Consider the following 23,060-nt stretch of genomic DNA (forward strand, 5'->3'; position numbering starts at 1 on the left):
GAGTATCCAAAAGTATACTCACTTGATCTTAATATACTTTTTTTCCCTACAATTAGGAGCATTTTTCCCACTGGGTTTTTGTTACCTAACTAGGTTTTAACGAAGCACCCATCCTGCACTGATCATACCCTTGTGAGCTCTTCTACTTACATCTAAAAGACATATAGTTTTGACTTAATGCAACTTCTCACTTTTCTCATTAGCCTATGGGTTTTTCTCCCACCTTGGGTTTTACCATAGCGAGGTTTTGTGAGTTTTACTTTTTATGCATTCTGTTTGTACCATACTTAGGGCATCCGTATTTAGACCTCTTATAAATACTCGATGGACTCAAATGTAATTATATAATAGATGAATGGGCAAATATGTAATAAGTTAGGAGCCCTTATTCTATAAAATGATCCATCACTCTCCTCATTAAGGGATGCTAATTCTTAAACCATACCCTCACCCTCTTAGAGCTCTCATCCTCACAGAGAAGCTTTCTCTCTCCCTCTTCAACATCTCAGAGAAATACAATAATCAGTGTGGACGTAACCCAAACATTGGGGTGAACCACGATACATCTTGTGTTATTTACTTTCTTGCAGATTCACGGTAGGATTTACGTTATTCCAAGACCTCCGGTTTTGTGCATCAACATTTGGCGCCGTCTGTAGGAATCGACACAAAAAACTATGTCGGTTCTCTTTCATTTTTTCACTTCCACCGTGAATCTGCAAAATCTGTAAAAATCCAACAACCAAAGCTTTCCCTGAAAAACCGAAGGAACCAGTCCACGTTCACCGTCTTCCTTCCTCGTTTCACTTTCTCAAGGCAGGCAAAGTGGGTAGCAGCAACCAACCAAAAGGACTGATATTCCAACGCAACAGTAGATAAAAAAAAGCATATGCAACGATGGCCGGGACAATTAGTGCAGAGGAAACTACTGTGAACCTCTCCTTACCCGACCGTGGCACCCATATTCCTTCCGGCAATCAAACCGTCTAGGCCGACATCTCGCCCCTCCTCGACGCCGCCTATAAAGATCTTCAAGATGGTATGTGCATTAACGGAGATAATTTCAATCTTTTTGCTGCCATGTCTGCTTTAGAGATAATGGACCCGAAGATGGGCAGTTCGAAACCTGGTTTGAGCTCAATGTTGCAGTTCGATTGCAGTGTTTTTGAGATTATCGGTTCTGGGTCCGTATTTAACATTCATAATGCCCATATTCTTCAACCATCAGCTGGTCTTGGCCCTTCTGTCTACAGAGGCCCCGCATTTAGATGGAGATCTCTCAGCATGCATCAAGACTAGATCTCTCTCTCACACAAATTCTCTTTCTATCTCCACCAGTTTTTAATGTTATGAACGGATCCTAAAGAGCAAAAGAAGGAGACGGTTTTTGTCCAAAACCAAAAATGTATCGAGACACAGTAGGTTGCAACTTTGACCCAAACTCCATCCCTGAATCTTTGGCAGAGAGCTTGCTCGACCTCAACCTATTTTCGTCCTCCACTATGCTCCATTTTTTGAATTGAATCTCTACAACAAAAAATTCTCCGGATCCGATTTGGCGAATTGGGGTTTTTTTTTTCTGGACCACTGCATAAATCCAAATACCAAATGGGTTTGTGTTGTTCGACTCAGAAAAGCTTAGGGCAGATGAGTGAGATGGTGGAGCAGAGCAAATGGACTACGCCGACGACGCTTCTTTGAAGGCCAAAGATAGCTCCAAACGGTGGAAGAGGAAGAAGCCGGGAGCTGAGAAAGCGGGTTGCGGAGATTTGGGCCATCAGATTGATATTCCGGGCAGATTGATCGGCAATGGAGGTAGCAAAGTCGCCTGCTTGTATACCCAGCATGGAAAAAAATGGACCAATCAGGACGCCATGCTTGTCTGGGAGGTCCATCAGTTAGTGGTACTGGTTTTGTCCCAGATGATAAACCAAAATCTGAGTCTTCATCGGAAAGGGCACAACGCCAAAAGAGAAAAGCAAAAGTAATAACCAGGCCTAAAGAGAAAGGCAGTGGGAACAAAGTGAAAAGAAAAAGGAAAAGAAAAAAGAAGAAAAGCAAAAGATCTTCCTATTATTATGATTCATTTTGTCTGATAGATGAAGAGACAGACAGGTGCGCTAGAAAAGAGAAAAACAAAAGCAAAAACAGAAAGCAAAAGAAGATAAAAAAAAAACAGACATAATTGCGGTGGTGATGGAATTATGGGCATGACCCATTGAGCAGAGAGTCGGATTTATTTTTTAATAATGTAATTTATTTTTCTTATATTTCGGAGATATCTGTATAACCCCATCAGAGGGTAAAAATAAATAAATAAAAAATAAATAAATAAAATAAAAGGGCAAGCCCAAAATAATGGGCTGCAATGTCATGTGGAGGGCGAAGACCCATATGCCCAAAAGAGTCAGGCCCTATGACTCCAAAATTATTCGGCACCATGCTGCTATTATTACCAACTAGGTGACCAAAAGTACGCCTAGTACTTCAAAATTATTCAACACCCTGCAGCTATTATCACCAACTAGGTGATCAAAAGTACGCCCAATACTCCAAAATTATTCAACATCATGCCGCTATTATCACCAACCAGATGATCAAAAGTACGTCCAATACTCCAAAATTATACATGAGCATCACTCATGTCAATCATACATAAACATTCATAAGCATCACTCATATCAATCATACATAAACATTCATGACCATCATTCATGTCAACATTCATGAACATCACTCATGTCAACATCCATGAGCATCACTCATGTCAACATCCATGAGCATCACTCATGTCAATCAACATAAACATTCATGAGCATCACTCATGTCAATCTAGCTTTAAAAGCTTCACTTACAGAGCTCTAGCTTCAAAAGCTTTATTTACAGAGTTCCAGCTTCAAAAGCTTCATTTACAAAAGTTTTAGCTTCAAAAGCTTCATTTACAGAGCTCAAACTTCAAAAACTTCATTTACAAAAGCTCAAGCTTCAAAACTTTACTTGCAAAGCTTCACTTACAAAGCTTTAGTGCAGGGTATATAAATACCGCCTCCGAACAACCGCCACTTCGGCCCATACATGGATTTAATTTGAAGTTTCCAGCCAACAGACTCTATTAACCGAAGACTTGGGGGACTACACTATATACCATATATTGGGCCTCATAAAAAAATACTTGGGGGACTTAGCCCATTATTTATGTATTGAGGAGCGAACCATTATTTTATAAAAGGGACTTCCTCACTTTCATTAGAGAGCACCCATTATTCATGTACTGAGGAGCAACCCCTTATTTTATAAAATGGACTATCTCACCTTCATTAGAGAGTATCGCCGCCAGCTGAGCAACCGTCCGCCGTGAGTATCACTCCTAACCCATCACTTATGTATTGAGGAGCGAGCCCTTATTCTATAAAAGGGACTCCCTCACCATCATTAGAGAGCATCAACTCTAGCCTATCATTCATATATTGAGGAGCGAGCCTTTATTCTATAAAATAGACTCTTTCACCTTCAACGCCACAAGCCGAGCCAACCAAGGCAACACAAGCAGAGCAGCCTCGCAACATGTGCTACTTCTAGTTGAGCATCATTTCAGATTAGGCAACGCCGCATATCAAGTATCAGTTCTAGACGACATCTAGTTACTTTGGCCCACACATGGACTAAATTTCAAGTCTCCAGCCAAAAGACTTTCTTGACTGAAGACTTGGGGGACTACTGTTTGTACCATACTTAGGGCCTTCGTATTTAGACCTCGTATAAATACTCGGGGAACTCAAATGTAATTATGTAATAAATGAAGGGGCAAATATGTAATAAGTGAGGAGCCCTTATTCTATAAAATGACCCATCACTCTCCTCATTAAGGGAGACCAATTCTCAGGCCATACCCTTACCCTCTCAGAGCTCTCATCCTCACAGAGAAGCTCTCTCTCTCCCTCTTCAACATCTCAGTGAAATACAATAATCAGTGTGGACGTAACCCAAACATTGGGGTGAACCATGATACATCTTGTGTTATTTACTTTCTTGCAGATTCACGGTCAGATTTACGTTGTTCCAAGACCTCCGATTTTGTGCATCAACATATTCTTCTGTTGATTTGAGATTCGTATTCACTCATTGTGCCAACGACGTCATCAACTGTATTTACTTTATCGCTAAAAACCTGATGCGCCATTTACTTGAGTATTTACACACTCAAGAGGGAGTGTTACGGTCCTATTAGATTAGAAATGTGATTGTATAAATCCTAATATATCTTGAAATATCTCTTATATTCCTATTAGAAATTGATTACCTATTAAAGAGTTATAATCTTAAAACGGTAAGGAATTAACATTCCTAATTGGGTGGAATATAACACATCCATAATTACACATCTCTCTCTTCTCTCTACTATTGCCGCACTTTTTTTTCTCTCTCTATGACATCCATAATTGTTCAGTAAATTATGCCTACAACAACTTGAATTTTTTATTTATATCAAAAATATTTTCACTGAGAGAAAATAGTTAAAATATAATATTAGTAAAAAGAAAATTAATTAATTGCAATATGTAATAATTGGGGGAATAACGAAAAGCACGACGTCGTTCGGGTCATAATTTGAAGCGCGAAGCGTGTCAATTTCACCTGAGAGAAGAAATTAAAAGCATCGAATTTCTGGACCGATTTATCAGAAATAAATAGAAAGAAAATCGGCTGAATAAATAATAGAAAAATAAAAGAATTAGGGTTCTTCGTTCTGATTGTACGAATTTGAAACTTCTTCTTCTTCTTCAATTCCAACCCAGGTACGCAGCTCCTACAATCCCCTGTTATTTCTTTCCCCAATTTCTGCATTTTTTTCTAGTTTTCGGGAAAAAGATATGATTTTGTACGATGCCGCCTAAAATTTCAATTTTTTTGATACAATCGTTTGCGGCAGAAGCGCAGAGTAGTAAATTTTACTTTTGACTGATTAGTTTACCGCTATACGATTTTCTGTTCTTGCTTCTAGCCCTAATTTTTTTTATTTATATTTTTTAGTTTTTCTGTTTTATTTTTTGTTGGATGAGTAGAAATTTTACTGCTTTTTGTACTTTTGTACTTAGAAATGAGTGATACCGAAGACAAGGAGGAAACTGGACAAGAATTGCCAGTTGATTCTTTAAATAATGGGAAACCAGAAAATGATCATAACAAGCAGAATAATTCTCCGAATTCTGGAGATTCTGGACCGGTCCAGGAAACCCCGAATCCTGCTGAAAATGGCGAAGCTCTACCCAATAAGACCAACGTGGAGATGACCGCTGATGATAACACCAATGTAGAAGTAGAACCACTGTCCATTTCGCAGCAATCCGATAAGGATTTGCCTCCTCCATCAGTCACAATAAATGGCGGGGACGAACAATTAGTCAATCCAAATATCGAATCCTTAAAGGAGGAGGGCAAACAATTAGCCAAGCCAGATACCGAATCCTTAAAGGATGAAGGCGATCAGTTAGTCAAGCAAGGTACTAAGCCCGTAGCTGATGCCAAGAGTGCTGAAGCCCAGGATTTGCCTCAAAGTAATAGTCATGGCTGTGAGGATGGCAACATGGTTTCCACAAGTCTTGCAGAGACTGCTAAACCTACTGTTGGTGTTAAAAATGAAGTTTCTCAAGTGCCGGAGCGGGAATCTGACGATCCCGTGGAAGAAAGTGGAACTGTGAGTCATAAGGAACCTGTTACCCCTCATGCCGGATCTTCTGATATAAGGGCTGATTCTGGGAGTGGGGAAGAATTGAAGAATAAGGTGGATGAAAAAGATATTACTACACCCAAAAGTAATGGAACCCCAAACTCAAAGGACATGTTTCTTTTAGATGACAGTGACATGTATGAAGGTAATGGTTCTGGAACAGAAGAGGAGCAATCAGCTTTCATGAAGGAGGTGGAAAATTTCTTTAAGGAGAGGAGCATGGAATTTAAACCTCCTAAGTTTTATGGAGAGGGTTTGAATTGCCTTAAGTAAGTCTATACTTGTCATTTTTACTGGTTCTGTATTGTTTACTAATTATATGAATGTTATTTATTTTGGCTAATGCATTTCAACTTTTTACTGGGATAAGGCTTTGGAGAGGTGTGACAAGATTGGGTGGCTATGATAAGGTGTGGAGTGTGCATTTTTATTCATATAGCTTAGACACTTATATATAATATGAGTTTTCATTTCCAGAATTATAGTGTTTTCTTGTTGGAAGCTCATATATAATCTGTCTGCTTATCGTAGGTGACCTCAAATAAGTTGTGGCGGCAAGTGGGAGAAGCGTTTAGACCTCCAAAGTAAGGAACAATATCTGCTCAACTCCCTTATTATATACATAGTGCAAGCTCCATTACTTGGAGATGTGGAAATTTTTGAAGTGCTGTAGTTTGTGGACATGAACGAAGAAAATCCACCCTCCTTAATTCTCTAATAGATATAATCTATGAACACTGAAATTGGGGGACTTCTTTCGTTGGCAATACGCTGTTGGTCATTTTGTTCTCCTTTGTTATTTGTAAGGGTCAACTTTGTGATGTTTATATCATGACAAAAACTTGAAGTAAAGTTAATGTGTTTCTAGGTGTGAAATTTCTTTAGTTCCTATTTAACCCCATCATGATTTGCTGTCTTGGAAAGTGGAAAGGGGGTGCTGTGAGGAGTGGATTAAAAAGGTCCAATAATGTTTACCATGTGTTATATGATAGTTAAGTTATTTTTCTATTTCTGCTGCAGGACATGCACTACGGTTTCATGGACATTTCGAGGTTTCTATGAGAAGGTATGTGTGCACACACTTGGTTGCAAGCTGCATCTTTCTTATAGATTCTCCATAGGTTATAAGTTGCTATGTGTTTGTAATTTCCCACCTGTTCAAATTTGATACTGGATCAAGAATTATGGGATCGGCAACCATAATCGTAGACTCAATTGCCTGCTATGATTGAGCAAATCTGGGTGTGTCCATCTTCTTGGTGGTTGACCATGTGGATATGTGCTTGAGTGGCCTGTGTTGGAAATTAATTATAAAAGCTTCTATTCGAGTCACTTGTGGTCGCCTCAGTATTTTTATAAGTCCATTATGTCAAATCCTCTTTTAACGGTGATTTGTTAAATTTCTTCCTTGGAGTATAACATAATGTTTATATGTTAGTCATTATTGGTTGTTCTTGTGTGACTTCAGGCACTCCTAGATTATGAAAGGCATAAATTTGGTACTGAACCACCAATCTCTTCCCTGCCAGAGCCTATGAATATCGATAACCAGGTAAGTTGTGATCTTATGACCGGGGATCTTTTGGTAATGTTTTGTGTATTACCGTATTAGATGATTTTGTGGCATTTATTTGTATCCCTCTTAGGTGGCATGGTGTTTATGCCACTTTGTTCATCTCATGGTAAAAAATGTTTCATTGAATGAAAATGGTATCCATGTACTGCTGAGAACGTATACATTCATTGTTATTCGCATGAAAATTTTCGACACAATGAACTATGGCACGTCAACCTTGAAAATTGGTGCAGTTGGTTGCTCAACAAGGAGTTTCTTCAACGAGCCCAACACTTAATGCATGATTGTGGTAATTAGGCTGCAGGGTCAGGTCGAGCAAGAAGGGATGCTGCAGCACGTGCCATGCAGGGTTGGCACTCACAACGTATCACTGGGAGTGGTGAAGTCAGTGACCCTATCATAAAGGTCTGGAAAGTATAAAGATTTTTGCTCTCATTTTTTTTTTTTCATTCTCTCCATGTAGAAGTTGGTTCTGATATGGTACTACCATCTCTTCTGTTTCTTTAGGATAAAAATGCTATTTCTTTGCAAAAGCGTGAAAAACAGCTTAAAAGCATTGGTATGGCCTCTCAGTGGAACTGGTGTCCTTTGTAATAATATAGTTCTTATATAACTTCTCACCTCAGATTTTGTATGTTGACTTCAGGTTCACTTAAAAGAAAGAAGCCACCTTTTGTGGAGCATGTGGTAAAAGCTGCCCGTGCTAAAGAATCTAAGTTACAGTTGAGATAATGTTCTATTTTTATTTCGTTTGTCTATATCTAATATATCAGGAAATTGTTCAGTGCCAGTACACAGTCGACATGTTATTATAGTGTTAACTTGGCTTTGTTTTGTCTGTTTGGGTAGATTGGATGTAGATGTGGTTGATCTTGGACCTCCAGCGGATTGGGTGAAGATCAATGTGCAGAGAACTGTAAGTTTATCCAATACATGTTTGAACACAAGGAAATTTGCATCTGTGGAATTTTCAAGCACCAACCAGTATAATGAGATGTGTCATTTTTGCAGAAAGATTGTTTTGAGGTCTATGCTTTAGTTCCAGGGCTTCTCCGTGAGGAGGTAAGTATACATGTTCCTGAATCTGTCGCTCTCCTTCCTTTTGCTTTGCTACTGTTCGATTCTTTGCATTCTTATAGAGATCATTTGTATATTCTTTTAGAAGACATGTATGCAATCGTTTCTTTTTGTTATGTTCTTATTAAGGTGGGAATGGCAGTAAATCATAAGCCACGTTGTAAAAACAGGAAGTAGGATCCTTGAAAGATGTTCAGACAAATTTTGGGCCCCTTAAATTATGCCTTGGTAGAGTATGTACATGTTTGCATATCAAGGCATCTATTATCAGTTTTTGGATTTTGTACTCAAGAAAGGGGAAAAAGCTTTAGAATCTAAAATTGAGCTGAGAAGTCCTGCTTGATATTTGTTTGATGTGTAAAATATTAGGTTTCTGTTTCAGTAATTACATAATTTACATTGCTTATCCTATTCTTCTGGAAATCAATCCTCAGGTGCGTGTTCAATCAGATCCAGCTGGGCGACTGGTTATAAGTGGAGAACCTGAGCATCCTGATAATCCATGGGGTGTCACATCTTTCAAAAAGGTGCGTTTCTTTTTCTTTCCGCTCTAAGGTGTTATGAAATGTGTGACAGAAACTACGTTTTGTTAGTGAATGGTTTACAGAATATTTAGTCGGCTAGCAGTGTGGTGTAATAACTTTAATTAGATACGGCCATGTGGAAAAATTACTAATCTAAGAATATTCCAGTATTAAAAAACCAGATGAGAAACTTGTCAGATTCGGAAGTAAAGAAAACCAATCAGATTTCTTTGATGATATGTCGAAATTGTTATGAGATTCTCTTTAATCAAAAATAGAACAGCACAGCATATGCTTGACTTGAAGAGTAGAGTGTTTCTTCTACATGAATAACAGAACAGTTACAAGAAAGATGGGGAAACTCTAGGGCTGGTGGAGTAACAATATAAGAAATGCGTCTTTGGAGGAAAAATTCGAATGTCTCCTACTTGCTTCGAAAGTTGGCACCGTGGCTACTCTGTCTAATGTTAAACAAACCACGGTCATAAAGATCGGACTTCATATCTTTCACTTTAGCTTTCTTGACATGTTACAGGATTAAACATTTTTAAACAGCAAAGGTGATTGATATGGTATTTGGCTTCGTGAACAGGTTGTCACCTTACCATCAAGAATTGATCCACACCAGACATCAGCTGTGGTCACCCTGCACGGGCAGTTGTTTGTTCGTGTTCCGTTTGAGCAGTCGGATCAGTAGCATTTCGTGATGCCTGTCCATTCTTGACCATCAGGCTCTTCTGTAGAAAGTAGACAGACTCTAGCAACCGTAATCAGGCCAAGTTAGCTAGTTTAGTAATAGTTGGTTATAATCCACTAGGTCAGTACAGGATATAACCTAACCGTTGTACTTATTTACCAACATGTTCGGTTAAACCATTGATGTTACATGGCTAGGAATCCTCTTCTTCATTCATTTTCTTGAAGATGTAATATTATTTCGGGAAGATACGCGTTGAGCGCTCATGTTCGGCCGACTGCTATGTCGAATTTGTGCTCTTCAGATCAATCGTATCCAAGTTTTTAAAGATGAAAGATGAAGATAAATAACAGATTAATGAATGTCACAGCCAAAAAATAATAAGGAAAACTAATGAAAAGAGCTTGAAAATTTTGAGTTTTAATGATAAGGATAAAATAAATGGTAAAATAAATAGTACCAGAATTGACTTTTTAGTGTAAAAATGTGATTTTTTATTCACTTACCAGGTGCTTTTCGTTAAACTTCCCAAAATAATAATGATTACCATAAGACTGCCCCATTTAAAGATAATTGTACATTTTGAAAGGGCATTTCGCAAGGCAAAAGAAAATGCATTCCGTAAATTTGAGTAACACAGCAAAATCATGAACGGGTTGTAAAACTGGCGATCGACATCATACGAAAGACGGAAACAGGTGACCGAGGACCTTCACGGGCTAGTCGCCATCGATGCCAAGTCCAACTCTTCATCGGAATCAATCACTTCTTCGAAGTTGTAAAAGGGGTTTGCCTGCAATGGAAGCTCCAAGTAAGAACGAAAATATTTTATACACGAACATTCGACTCGAAAGCGAAACTAAAAACTACCTTTGGTCTTGGAGTGATTGCTTCAAAGCTATGAAATACAGGATTATCGAAGTTCGGGGGTTCTAGAACAATGTAAGCCCCTTTATTTCTGTACCTCTCTTCTGTCCCCTGAGTAACAGAAAACAAAAAAAAAGAGAAAAAACAAAGTGATATTAATTGATATGAAAACATTAGCGTGTTGGTACGAGTCAGGTTCTAATGTCCCGTGACAACGAAAGCACAATATAATAAACTCGAAGACTCAATCAAGAGTTAAGAAAGGATCACAGCACAACTCAATGGAGATGGAAGAGTTAAACGAATAATCAATAGCCATACATTTCAACACGCGAAAGCACGTTTCACATGCTGTGTGACATACACAAAAGCACCATTTTGAATGAGATGTTTAACAGCACCCAATCTACTTTAAAAGGGGATGGATCTTAGAAGGAAACATGTAAAACCCCATCAAAACAATCATACATGCATCAAGTAAACTTTGCAGCGCAATTTGGCAAAGGAAAACCGTATACTGCCAACAGCCAATAAATGAACAGTTATGCCAAGAATTCACTAAAAACTGAGTTAATGAACACCGGTCTCAAGGGATCCTACACAAACCTGGAATTGTGGGTAGTCTGGAGCACTAAACAAAGTAATGAGCTTCCCGGACTCCACAATGTGATCTATGGTGTACCCGTTATCCATTCCACCAAGACCTGGCCGCTTTTCCCGCGCATCTGGACCTTCATGCGATCTGATAATCAACTGTCGTTTTAACAAATATAGAATAACCCAAATCTTAGTATTGCATCTCGATTATGATTGCTAGTCATGCAAATACAACATAAGTTAACAAAACAAGACGGTAGAAATAAATCATCACATGCTTACTGCAGGAGAGGAACATAAAGTGCAACAGCCTCTCTGCAGTACAGAAACATTACAGCTGCTAGTCATTTTCAAAAGAGAATTAAAACTTGTGTATTTTCTTTCTTAACTAGTAAAATTTTAACAAAAGACATAGTCGAACCCCACCAACCATCTACCTATTGAACCAAGGCCAGGGTGGTTAAAATTTATCAAAGCAACAACAAACCCATAAGCACCTCCATATTCATTCACAAGCCTTCATAACTAAGCCTTAACTGTCATCATGTAACTAGGACATACAAAAATACTCGGTGGTAATAACCTATTTGTCATCAACACTATATTAGGGTTGCAAATTGATCATCCGGCTGATATTATTTCGACTAACCACTTTAATATGGCTAGTAAATGCGAATTTAACGTGTTTCCTACCCTTTGCCACCGCATTTGAACATAAATGTTACCCTAAATTCAAATTCTCAAAAGGATAAATAGTTATTGGCTAATTGCTATCCAGCCATCACCGCACTTGGAACGCAGCAGTACCAAAATTAAATTAAAAGTTTTGTTCCAAAAAAAGAAACGTGATTTGTCTCGATTTGTCTCTAGATTACAATTGAAGTATGCAATGCTTTCAGTCGTATTACGTTATCAATTGAAGCATCACTTAACAACGAACAAGAAGCAGTTCACCATGAAGCAAACAAGAAAAAGCATACTCTTAAAAATCAAAGTATCAACATTATATCCTAAAACGAATATTTTTCCATAAGTACTGTGTAAGTAAACTAACACTCAATTGCCTAAGACTAGAAATGTAGATTCCAAATCTTGCTATTACCTTGAGTTGAAACTTCTTGAGAAAATCCTCAGTGCAGTCAGGACCCCAAAGCAGACCAATGCCTCTCTCTTTATTCGGAGAAAGACCGGGCTTCATGGAGGGATCCGACCACAGCACATCACCAGGAATCAAGTTCGAACCTTCCCACGGAGGATCAAGAACCGATCTTCGAGCCTTATTTAATTCTTCAAAGGATCCAAGAGACAATGTACTACTGGGTTCAGGATTGAAAGCTATCCTCCTATTCTTCTTTCCTTTCGATCTCTTGGGGGTGGCCGGCGTGCTGCGAAACAGCCCGCCATGAGCAGTATATACATATTTACCAACCATGGAGGTCAAGGGAAGACCTTCAAAGCACCCAAGACATTTTCGGTACACATGCTTCCCTTTATCTCCATACTTTGTCAGTACTTCCTTCTCGAATCCGTAAACCGAAGTGCAGTATTTCGATTCGTGGTTTCCTCTTAAAAGATAAACACTTCTGGGCAAAAACACCTTCCAAGCTAACAAAATTAAGAAGCTTTCTAGACCCCAAGCCCCTCTGTCAACGTAATCGCCATTGAAGACAAAAAATCGGTTTTCTGATGGAAACCCAGCATCGTTTAAAAGAAAAAGGAGGTCGTGCAGCTGACCGTGAAGGTCACCGACGACCACCACGGTAGATTCCGGGCCTAACTGATCGACAGCGACGCAATTGGACTCTTTGTGGAGAATCTTGGATGCGCAGAGGACCAAGCTATCGAAAACCTCTACGGGAAACACGTCGGGCAACTGGGTCGGGTCCAGATTTCTGGATGCCCAATCAAAAACGGACATGAGGTTCCGAATCCATTCGAGACTGAGCTTTCCGTCGGCCGGCCAGCCCACTGGGGCTTCCGGATTAGGCCCCGGCGGTGATGGGTTGTTTTCGGATTCGGAGTTGGGGACGGCGGAAGACGCCGAATCGGAGACCGGCGGCGGTGCTGCTGCTAATACTTCTGCAACTTCTTGAGATGCAGATGGAGCAGCAGCCGCTGCTGCAATCTCTGCATCTGAATTGCTTGACATCTTTGACCAAACCCTAAAAAAATACGAATTAAATGTGAATGTTTATGAATTTATATACATGAATTCATCTGGGAATTTTGCAGAATACATAGTAATACAGAGTGTAATTCTAATTGTTGCTTCAGTTTATACACGTATTAATTTTGATTAATATGTCAATTTTTTAAATTTAAATTATTGTTTGGAAAGTGCAATAGTCACTTCTCCTTCAATTACTCACGAATCTGGATTCTCTTTGTGAGAATTGTGAGGATCCGTTCATCATGTTCGTTCATTGTATATCGTGCGATTATAAATCAAACGTAAATAATATCTGATAAAAACTGATCACATAATATACGATGAACGAATACTATTTATAAATTCTCCGGATCTTCACCGGAACCATTCGAAGAAAATCATGTTGGATTATTCACAGCTAATTTGTCATAAAAGAATTAATTGCCGCGTCAGTGCTGGCCCTAGTTGAAGCAAAAGTGAAACGTCCAAACTTTGCTGAGTTGGTATTTGGTATTGTACATCCAATTATGCGTCATTTGCTACTTTGTGATAACGTTTTCTGTTAATAATATAATATTATGTATATTTACGTTTTTATATAATATTGTATTACTAGTTTAGAATGGCATTATGTTTAAGTTGACGTGCAAATCTCACTCATGATTTAAGGTATAATAATGTTTTGTGTGTCTATTTTTTTTTCTAGGATAAGATGTTTTATTCAAAATAATATAAGATCATACAAAAAATAACGCAAAACAACATAGTCCAATGCCCGTGCTTGAAAATCAAGAAGCAAAAGTATCATTCATTTTCTATGTATTTTGAAAATGTTTGTACATGACTTAAAGTTATAAATGTTACATAATTGGTCCTTTAGTACATCAAATTAATTATAATCTTCCATTCGTTCAAAGTATTAAGTTAAAAGTTAGTTCTTATACATGAGGTGAGGTTACATGAACATTGTATAAATTTTACGTATGTCAACTTTCATTTCTCGGTCCTTTGGTACTTCTATTGACACACCCCGTCCCGAATGAGGGCATGCTGGCCGTCACATGAGAGTGACGTAACCATTTACACAGTTCGGAAGCTTTTAAAATACAATTATTAAAATGGAAACCCTCGAGGGTGAGTCCTACTTTTGTGAATTCTGTCAGAATACCGTTGGATTCCTCGTGGCCACCAAAACTCTGCTATCAAGAACCTGGAGGGGCGAAAAACAAAATTGAGTGGGTCAGTAAAACCAAGCTTTTCAAAAACATTTCGCCAAAAATAATTCTAACCCCTCACTGTAAAACCTGTATACTTTTCCCAGAAAATAGTATAATAACATAATACTTTTCATAAATCTCGAATCATCAATTTTTCTTTAAAACCCGAAAGTATGCCATGTTTTAATTTCGAAAACAAAATAAATGATGCATCAATGTAACAGGTGAAAAGTTGAATTAACCGGAGACCCTGCAGTTGGTCCTGTACGGTTAATTCCATAGCTCAACATCCAATCCAACCGGAGTCACCTCGATGACCTGTACGGCACTACACTGCAGATAAGTCGGAACTACCTGAAGTAGTCTGTACGACATGGATGGTGTAATAATACGCTCTAGTGCTTCTCTCATCAATCATCTGTGCACATAATCTAAGGTCACCCACTAGTCGGAATCACATATAGTAATCTATACGACTAGCATGTCGGAACCCTCACTTGGTCTGTACGACATCCACCTACTTGGATCCAAGACGAGCGTGCGGTGTGGTGAATAATATAAGCACTAACACCATGATTGCAGGTTATGAGCTATCCACAATATACACATCAACAATGCACATGAATAATATAAAACTCACCTGATACTTACCTGTGCGTCCACAGCACCAATTCACATATATATATGCATCATATATCAATTCATGCTTTTCATATACTTCTATGCATGGCATTTCAAATCATACTTTTCATATAAATCTATCCATGGCATTTTAAATCATACTTTCATTTAAATTCAATTTCTGGGAAAACTCAATAGTATATAGGTAAATACAGAAAATACTGCCCACTCACCTGGAGTTCGCCCTACAACTCCCTAGCACAACACATCAAGGCGTCATGACGATCGCCGCCTAGAACAATAATCAAATCCAACCTCAGAAATCATATCGATAGAATATAACTTATATAAAACACATCACTACGCAGTTCGATCCGAAAGATCTGCAACTCAGATTTTAAATCCATAACTTCCAGAGGTCCACAATATATCTCTAGGACAACATCCTGAAATTTCATTACCATCCAACGGTCGGATCTCCGTCAATTTCCAAAACTAAGTGACGGTTAACATTTTATTTTATGAACTTACAACTCCAATTCCGGAAGATCCGTAACTCGGATTCCCAATCCGTAAGTTCCAATAATCCTCAAATATTACGTATTTCAACGTATCAAAGTTTGGCGACGATCCAACGGTCGGATCGTCAATTCACATTTTCACCTAAATGCGAAAACTATAAAACGTTATTTAAAGCACCTAACCAATAATCGTAATAACTTTCTCATACGGTGCTCAATTTGGGTATATGAATATACCACAGTGATCTACTCGACGTCACGAACGTCGAAATATTTTTTTGATGTGCCACGCGCCCCCACGCGCCAGGACAAGCACGGGGACACGCGCCCCCACGCGCATCATCCCCAACCTTGGTTCGCCGGACTGGTTTTTCCGGCGGCCGGTTTCCGGCCAAACTTCAAACGCCTTGTTCTCCTTCGTTTCTCAACCATTTTCTTCGTATAATATATCAAATTGAAGCCCCAAACATGTAGAATCACAATACACTACTTTAAAGCTCTAAAAAACAACTAAATCTCACCGGAAAAATCCAAGCAAAACCGGCCAAAGTCGAACTTGACGATCCCGACGTCCAAACCTTCCAAACGAACGTCCCCGAGCTTCCTTAGGACCTCACTAAGCTCACTATAAGCTTAGAATTCCCTGAAACACAACATTTCACGTGTGCATGAACAGTGACCAAAAATGGGGAGTTCGGGTTTCAGGGGTTTTCGAAGGTTCTACGTCCTAAAACTACCATCAAACAACTCAGAGCATCACAGGGATGAAGAATCTTACCTTGGTTGCTTCGATCCACTGAGTTTTGGAGGGTTTTGGTTGCCGTCCGTACGAGGTGGGTGAGAGAGAGGAAGAATCGTGAGGGAGGAGAGAGAGAGAGATACGGGGAGAGGGAGAGAGAGAACAGGGAGTTTTTGGTGGTCCACTCAAATCCCCACCATCCAATTTGATCCTAATTCCCTAACCACACAAACCTTCCAACATTTTTAATCTCATTTAAATTATTTTCCAAAACTTAGGAATTAGAACAAAATCAAAACATGTCACAACACTTACCTTAGCACTTACTAGGGGCAATCCCGTCAATTCACATTCCCGTCAAATGTACCTTCGGGACGGGTTGTGACATCTATAAGGTTAAGATTTTCTTTCCTAAAAAACAACTTACTTATTGTGACAAGACTTTGTTTTTTGGTCAACCGTAAGACATTTGTTAACCACTTAACCTAGTGTACTTCTATGTATGTAAGTAAAGTGTGAGCAACTGATTACTTCGTTAAACAAACAACAATAGTCAACTTACCGATGATGGAAGGATTCAAAAATTTAATCGGACATCAACTTTTGAAACATAGGCCCAAGACAGGCCCTAATGGTCAGTTTCATTGGACTCAAACGATTCTTGAAACCCAAGCAAAAATATGTAACCCTGTATAACTTCTAGGGTGCGTTTGTTGCACCAGACTATCTCAGACTGGACTAGCTTTAAGGACTAAGCTTGATGGGCTTGGCTTGGACTAAGTAGGATAAGAATAGTGAAGTGTTTGGTACAATACTGGACTAAACTATAGACTAAAATATTTTAGGTCTCAAATCGTTTTTTTTTTTTTTCATTTTTAATCCACACTTACTTAACAAAAGAAAAACTAAAAACTCAGTTTCCAAAAAATAAAAACTAAAAACTAATAAAAAAATAATAATAAAAGATCAAATCTAGTAGAACACCACCGTTTTATCCTCTCTCTCCTCCAAAATTGACGAAACCGGAATTTGACAATTTGTTCCATCATCTTCAATCTTCATCTGGGTAGTGCTCTTTCAGCCCTCCCATGTGCCGACCCACTCACCCATCAGAAATAGGACACAATTGTCAAGCTACCAAGGCCAAGCTTCAACATCAGCATGGAAAAAAAGGGACAGCCAAAAGGTTCTTCTTCAATTCAAGAGAAATAATTATCAATTTTTAAGGCAAATTGACCAAGTTCATGAGCAGCTCTAATTACCAAGTTCATCACCCAATTCCCATATTGATCCGAGAGAGAAATGAGACTTGTTCTGGAAGCTCATCGCAGGATCAATAGCTTTGACGAAAAACAACGGTTCGCTCCCACCAATTCACGCGAAGGAGACGGCGAGGGAAGCAGCGTATTGAGGTTCTTAGCAATCCCATGCTTTTTGGTCGGACTAATTAGGATGACTTAACGAGGCTGGTAGTCCATGTGAGTCCGGGCTAGTCCCATTTAACTTAGTCCATAACCATGCCAAATGTGGGTTATTAGTCTTAGCTAGTCCAATCCTAGCTAAGGAGGTCAAACAAACGAGCCCCTAAGGCCTAAACTTGGACTAATGAATAAGTGACCCTTATTGGCCAATTTTGTTTTTTTTCTCTCCATTTTTTTTACATCGATATATCCACTATAAAAATGAGAGCTTTGAGCTAAATCACACAGAAGTAAGCCATAATAATTTGATTCAAATTTGGCATCGATCACTGGATCATATTATTAAATATCACATTCCTCTTCGATGCTAGTGTCGTACACTTTTTTCCCTTTTTTTTTAAGTTTAAATAATTCATAGGTTTTTTTATAAATAAAAAATAAAAAATAGGTTGAATGAAACTACCGTTGATAGATACTTGAATCTTTAATTATTTTTAACCACGCTCCCTGAAACTCCATTTTGATCTCACTTTGCTTTCTCTATAATTCAAACGTCAACACTTTACTCTTTGAAACTCCAAATTTGTTCCACTTTGACCTTTGGACTCTCTCTTTTCCTTGAAACTTATAGGTCACATTCTAAAATATATGTGAGATCCAATACCCATGAAGACTATGTCATATTTGCAATAAATTCGATTATAAATCTCCATGATGCGTTTACATTCAACAATTAGAGAATATTAAGTTTATATAAAATTGAAGAGGTGAAAAAAAAAATTAAATTGATTAGCCTAGTGCACTCAAATCAAACCTACATAAGAATTAACAGATATAAGGCAATGTATAGCAAGTTTTGAGTTTTATAGGGACAAATTTTGAGTTTCATGGGGTAAAATAGGATCAAAATCAAGTACAAGGGGCAAAGTGGAGTGTACCTTGAGTTTCAGAGAGTAAAGTGACGACTTTTGAGTTATAGAGAGTAAAGTGAAATTAAAATCAAATTTCAGAACCATAGCTAAAAATAAGCCTTAAAGCAATTCTATATAAATAAATAAAAGGTGTTAATCTTCATTAACATACATAAGCTTGAGCCACCATTACTTAAATGATATTTAGACATGTAGTTTTATATAAGATATGAGACATATTTAATCGAGTAAATTTTCTATTAGTCTTCCCACCTAACCAATTAAAATCCGAAAATATCCAAATCAAATTACTCAAGAATAATCGTGCATAACAAGTCTTCTCAATGTTAGAATTGTCTTGTAATTAAAAAATTGTGACCAAATAAAACACATGTACTTGTTTTATTAGTTTTCATTTTTCCTTCTCATGGAATAGTCCTCCAAATGGAAGGAAGAACGTTCTTACCGTCATGGTGGTTTAAGGATTGCCACTTGGAATCCGTCATCATCGGCCACGTCACTCTGGATAATATTTTAGGGGTTTCCTTCTTCTAATCTTCTGAAAGATGGGTTACCAACAAACATATTTTTCGATGCGAACGTTGATCAAACATCCACCCTTTTACAAGTTAGAAGTTCCAACGTTGTGGGAGGACCACGACAACCCTCTCTGTGGCTGAAAAATTGTACCAAATTCTAACCATTGGAATTGTTAAGTGTATATATCGTTTGTTATAAACAAATGGATTAATTTATGGTGGCAAATGCCAATCTGCATACCAATTTCAACGTGATTTGATTAAATTCCTAATTTCTAATGACTTTCTTCTGTATTTAAACTCGTGCCTTGACTTCCCATGTACATGCACGCAAATTCACATACCTACTAGTTCCCATTACGATTCGGCGTGCAGAAAAAATTTAAGTCTCACCGATTTATCGTGATCGATACAATGACAGGTAATGTGTGAGATATGAAAAAATTTCAACGTGGGGCAAATGTGTTCATTTTTTCGGCATATTAAAAAATATCTTCACCATTCATTATGCATACACTTTGATAAAAGAAAAATACACATGTACGTGGATGGCTTCCAAATATTAGCGTGGTGGACTCCTAGTTACTTGATAATTGCAGGGAAAGTTTTTAGGTGTCATCATATGATGGATACACAGAATCATTGTTCTAAAAATCTTTGTCAACCACAGCTTAGGCCCCACTTAGACTCTAAGTGGCTAGACATCATACGCTTAATACCTAGACATTTGAAAATTAAGAAATGAGGTCTAGACTTGCTTAGGCGTTTGTCTAGGCACCCACATAAGTCGAGATTCTCCTTTAGACATAAAATCGATATTTTTAATAAAATGTAATAGACATATTGAATACTTGGATGAAGATTGGTGTTCCCTATATTTTCAATATGTTCTGATACTTTATAACCTATATGTCATTTTATTTTTCATTTTATTATTCCAATACAAGTATATATATATTTTCAAATATAAATATGCACTTATTTATACGATATATAATAAATTTACTTAAATTCGCCTAATCCACTTAGGTCTCTGCCTAGCCACTTAAGCCCTAGGTCTTTAGAACCTTGCATCGAACACACAAGATTGGTGAGATGCTCTTCTCTTTTTTTTTTTTTGGACAGGAAACAATAGTGTATTTCATTAATCAACATGAACCATTCCAAGGGTGTCATTGGGTACATAGCTTCAGTGACCAATAAATTGATTTGAAGTGAATTACACAAATAGACAAATAAGAGGAAACCCCTAAACGACAACCACAAGAGCTAACATACAACCGCCAAGCGCACAAGAGCTACCAGTACAAATATGTTACAATAAACTATAGCAGCAACAGAGAAATAGAGACAGCCACAACGGACATCACTGAAAAGTAAGGCCACAAAAAATCATCGCGAAAAAGCGAGATCACATCAAGTCATCGTTTTGTTAGCAAATGAGACTACCAAAACGCATCGCACAAAGGCAAGGACCAATTTGACCAAAAAAAACAGAGACACCACGGTGCACAAAGGCGAGTGGACAACGAGACAACACCAGAAAGGGGTCCGTTGTACACCTCAGTAGTTAACAAAATATTCCGAGAATGAAGCCACAAGGCAGCACACCTTCCAATAGAAGGATGTGCCACTCATGATAAAGACCACTGCACAAATTTGGATAGCCTCATCAGCAAGTCGAACCAAGGCAGTTGGCTGCACAACGAGAAGCCAGATTTGGAAAAGCCCAAGTGATGCAACCCTAGCAAAAGCACGACCCAGACGAAGCAAACAGAGGGTGGCGCAGGAGGTGGTGTGTCCAAATCAAGAGGAGGAAACATCATAGCACTGGCAAAGGAGTGGCTTCGACCTACCAAACGACCTCAATCCAAACCCAAGCTTCGAATCAGACCCAAATCAAAAGAATAACTTGAAAAGGCCAAAACCCGGATATGGGAAAGAGACCCGAAATCACGGGACACCTGTGCAAAAGATGGGGAGAAGAACAAGGATGGAGCAAGCTAGAAAAAATGGAGGGGGAGGGTTGGCACAGTGAATGAGAGAAAAGAAATGGAAAGAACAGAGGCGCGGGGGAGGGAGGACACGGGGAGGAAGAGGGAATGAAACGTTGGGGAAGGGGGCGACACAAGGAAGGGGCGGCGTGAGGAGGAGGGGAAAAATCGAAATTGGCGAGGGGTGGGGAAGAAGGGGAAAGAGGAAGGGAGGAAGAGCTAGGGAAAGAAAGGGAGAGGGTGCCACCTCCGAATGCGTACGTTTGACAAATTAAGCAAAATATCTCCCCACGAATCATTTATGCTAGCGTGAGTTTTGCATAGGTGGCCGGAGTTGGCCATCCCCTGCACTCTTCTTCCTACCATAACAACAACGGCCTTAACCATATTTAATCGCTTTCAGCGCTAGCTGCATGACATAGTAGCACCTGCAAAAAACTTTGAGAAAGTTGATAACCAACAAGGAAAATGTCATTTATTTTGTCACATCTTTTCACCTTTCACTCATCTACTGATTTATCGGTTTGTAATTTTCCTTGGTTTTGTCTATGATAGATTTGTTTGGATGGATTTAATAAAGTTCTCCCAATATTTATAAAATATTTAATAAAATAAATAACAATTTTAATATGCTAGAACTGAGATTAACAATTAATATAGCCTAGCTAGTGACTATTTTTTTTAATGTGTTTGAAAATTGAAAGATACTGTTACTATTATTTATCAAAACCCTATTAAAAAGTGAACCACTCTACCAAAAAAGCCAATTCATAAGTCTATCGAAACCCTAATGTATCCTTAAAAGATATTATTACTCTTATTTATCAAAACCCTAATTAAAAAGTTAATCACTCTACCAAAAAAGCAAGTTCGTAAGTCTATCAAAACCCTAATGTATCCTTGGAAGATATTATTACTCTTATTTATTTATTAAAACCCTAGTAAAAAAGTTAATCACTCTACCAAAAAAAACCAATTCATACATCTATCATGACCCTAACGTATCCTTGAAAGATATTATTACTCTTATTTATCAAAACCCTTATCAAAAAGTTAACCACTCTACCAAAGAAGCCAATTCATAAGTCTATCAAAACCCTAATGTATCCTTGAAAGATATTATTACTCTTAATTATTTATCAAAACCCTAATAAAAAAGTTAACCACTCTACCAAAAAAGCCAATTCACAAGTCAAACATTGTTAGAATTTAGACCACCTTAAAACGTAGGATTATATTAGATTACCAGTTTGCGAGGGCTTTGTCCCCACGGATCACTGAATCGAATCAACTTTGTCTAATAATTTGGCTACTTTACTCACCTAATTTGAAAAGGGACACTTGGGTTTCCTCTTTCTTTTGTCCCCCTTATGGCCTCCATTCATATCAATTATTCAAAACTAAGCTTTCTCTTAAACAAATGTATATAATCCACGAGCTATTCATCTCAAAAGAAAAAGCTATTCACCTTAAACTTAACTATATTTTGAATATAACGAGCTATTCATTCTAATTCAATCCGACATACCAAATCAGATGTCTAAAATCTTTTAAATAGTTACAGCTTGTTTGTCATCTCTTTGTCGCGTATGAAGTCAAGTCGTGTCATTTTATGTATTTAATAAGATGTGATTCCACAGTCCACCCACTTGACAGTGCCTTCCAAAAGTCTAAGACACTCCATAGACATTTCCAAGCCCCTTCCCTCCAAACCAAACCCCTCCTCCTAAATCATCACCCTCACCATCCAAAAAGTCGTCCTTCAACCTTATTTACATATACCCCCACACCACAAAACATATTTCACATTGCTTCTGAAAAAACTTCACAAACCCCTCCCCAACCCAAAACCAAATGACAAACATGGGACACATGAGCTACA

The 23,060-nt window shown here is 38.2% G+C and overlaps 2 protein-coding genes and 1 long non-coding RNA gene across 3 annotated transcripts; 1 reads left to right on the plus strand and 2 right to left on the minus strand.

Moving 5' to 3' along the window:
• Positions 1–4,591: 4,591 nt before the first annotated feature.
• On the plus strand, positions 4,592–9,937 carry LOC114821814 (AT-rich interactive domain-containing protein 6-like). Its single transcript, XM_029095228.2, has 13 exons — positions 4,592–4,796; positions 5,097–5,997; positions 6,099–6,138; positions 6,260–6,312; positions 6,749–6,794; positions 7,197–7,280; positions 7,602–7,709; positions 7,812–7,863; positions 7,951–8,026; positions 8,154–8,220; positions 8,316–8,366; positions 8,816–8,908; positions 9,498–9,937. The coding sequence occupies exons 2-13, from the start codon at positions 5,099–5,101 to the stop codon at positions 9,600–9,602; spliced, it is 1,674 nt and encodes a 557-aa protein (XP_028951061.1). The 5' UTR covers positions 4,592–4,796; positions 5,097–5,098; the 3' UTR covers positions 9,603–9,937.
• Positions 9,938–10,072: 135 nt separating this feature from the next.
• On the minus strand, positions 10,073–13,731 carry LOC103407014 (serine/threonine-protein phosphatase 7-like). The gene is made up of 4 exons (XM_029095229.2): positions 12,169–13,731; positions 11,076–11,222; positions 10,473–10,580; positions 10,073–10,395 (listed from the first exon to the last, which is right to left on the minus strand). Exons 1-4 carry the CDS (start codon positions 13,213–13,215, stop codon positions 10,315–10,317), a joined length of 1,383 nt encoding a protein of 460 aa, XP_028951062.1. The 5' UTR covers positions 13,216–13,731; the 3' UTR covers positions 10,073–10,314.
• Positions 13,732–14,236: 505 nt separating this feature from the next.
• LOC139192466 (uncharacterized) lies at positions 14,237–16,515 on the minus strand. The gene is made up of 4 exons (XR_011576644.1): positions 16,353–16,515; positions 16,096–16,217; positions 15,287–15,345; positions 14,237–14,425 (listed from the first exon to the last, which is right to left on the minus strand). It is a non-coding gene; the product is annotated as an uncharacterized lncRNA (long non-coding RNA).
• Between the last annotated feature and the right edge of the window lie 6,545 nt (positions 16,516–23,060).

The sequence above is a fragment of the Malus domestica genome, chromosome 15, assembly GCF_042453785.1.
Source record: "Malus domestica chromosome 15, GDT2T_hap1".
NCBI lineage: Eukaryota > Viridiplantae > Streptophyta > Magnoliopsida > Rosales > Rosaceae > Malus > Malus domestica.

What these genes read in the sequence shown, in the direction of transcription:
- LOC114821814 (XM_029095228.2), top strand. Translation starts at nt 5,099, where the DNA reads ATGAGTGATACCGAAGACAAGGAGGAAACTGGACAAGAATTGCCAGTT. An exon ending in AGATCAATGTGCAGAGAACT is followed by an intron (nt 8,221 to 8,315) that starts GTAAGTTTATCC and finishes TCATTTTTGCAG; the next exon opens with AAAGATTGTTTTGAGGTCTA. An exon ending in GTGTCACATCTTTCAAAAAG is followed by an intron (nt 8,909 to 9,497) that starts GTGCGTTTCTTT and finishes CTTCGTGAACAG; the next exon opens with GTTGTCACCTTACCATCAAG.
- LOC103407014 (XM_029095229.2), bottom strand. Translation starts at nt 13,215, where the DNA reads ATGTCAAGCAATTCAGATGCAGAGATTGCAGCAGCGGCTGCTGCTCCA. An exon ending in TCAAGAAGTTTCAACTCAAG is followed by an intron (nt 11,223 to 12,168) that starts GTAATAGCAAGA and finishes TTAAAACGACAG; the next exon opens with TTGATTATCAGATCGCATGA. An exon ending in CAGACTACCCACAATTCCAG is followed by an intron (nt 10,581 to 11,075) that starts GTTTGTGTAGGA and finishes TCTGTTACTCAG; the next exon opens with GGGACAGAAGAGAGGTACAG.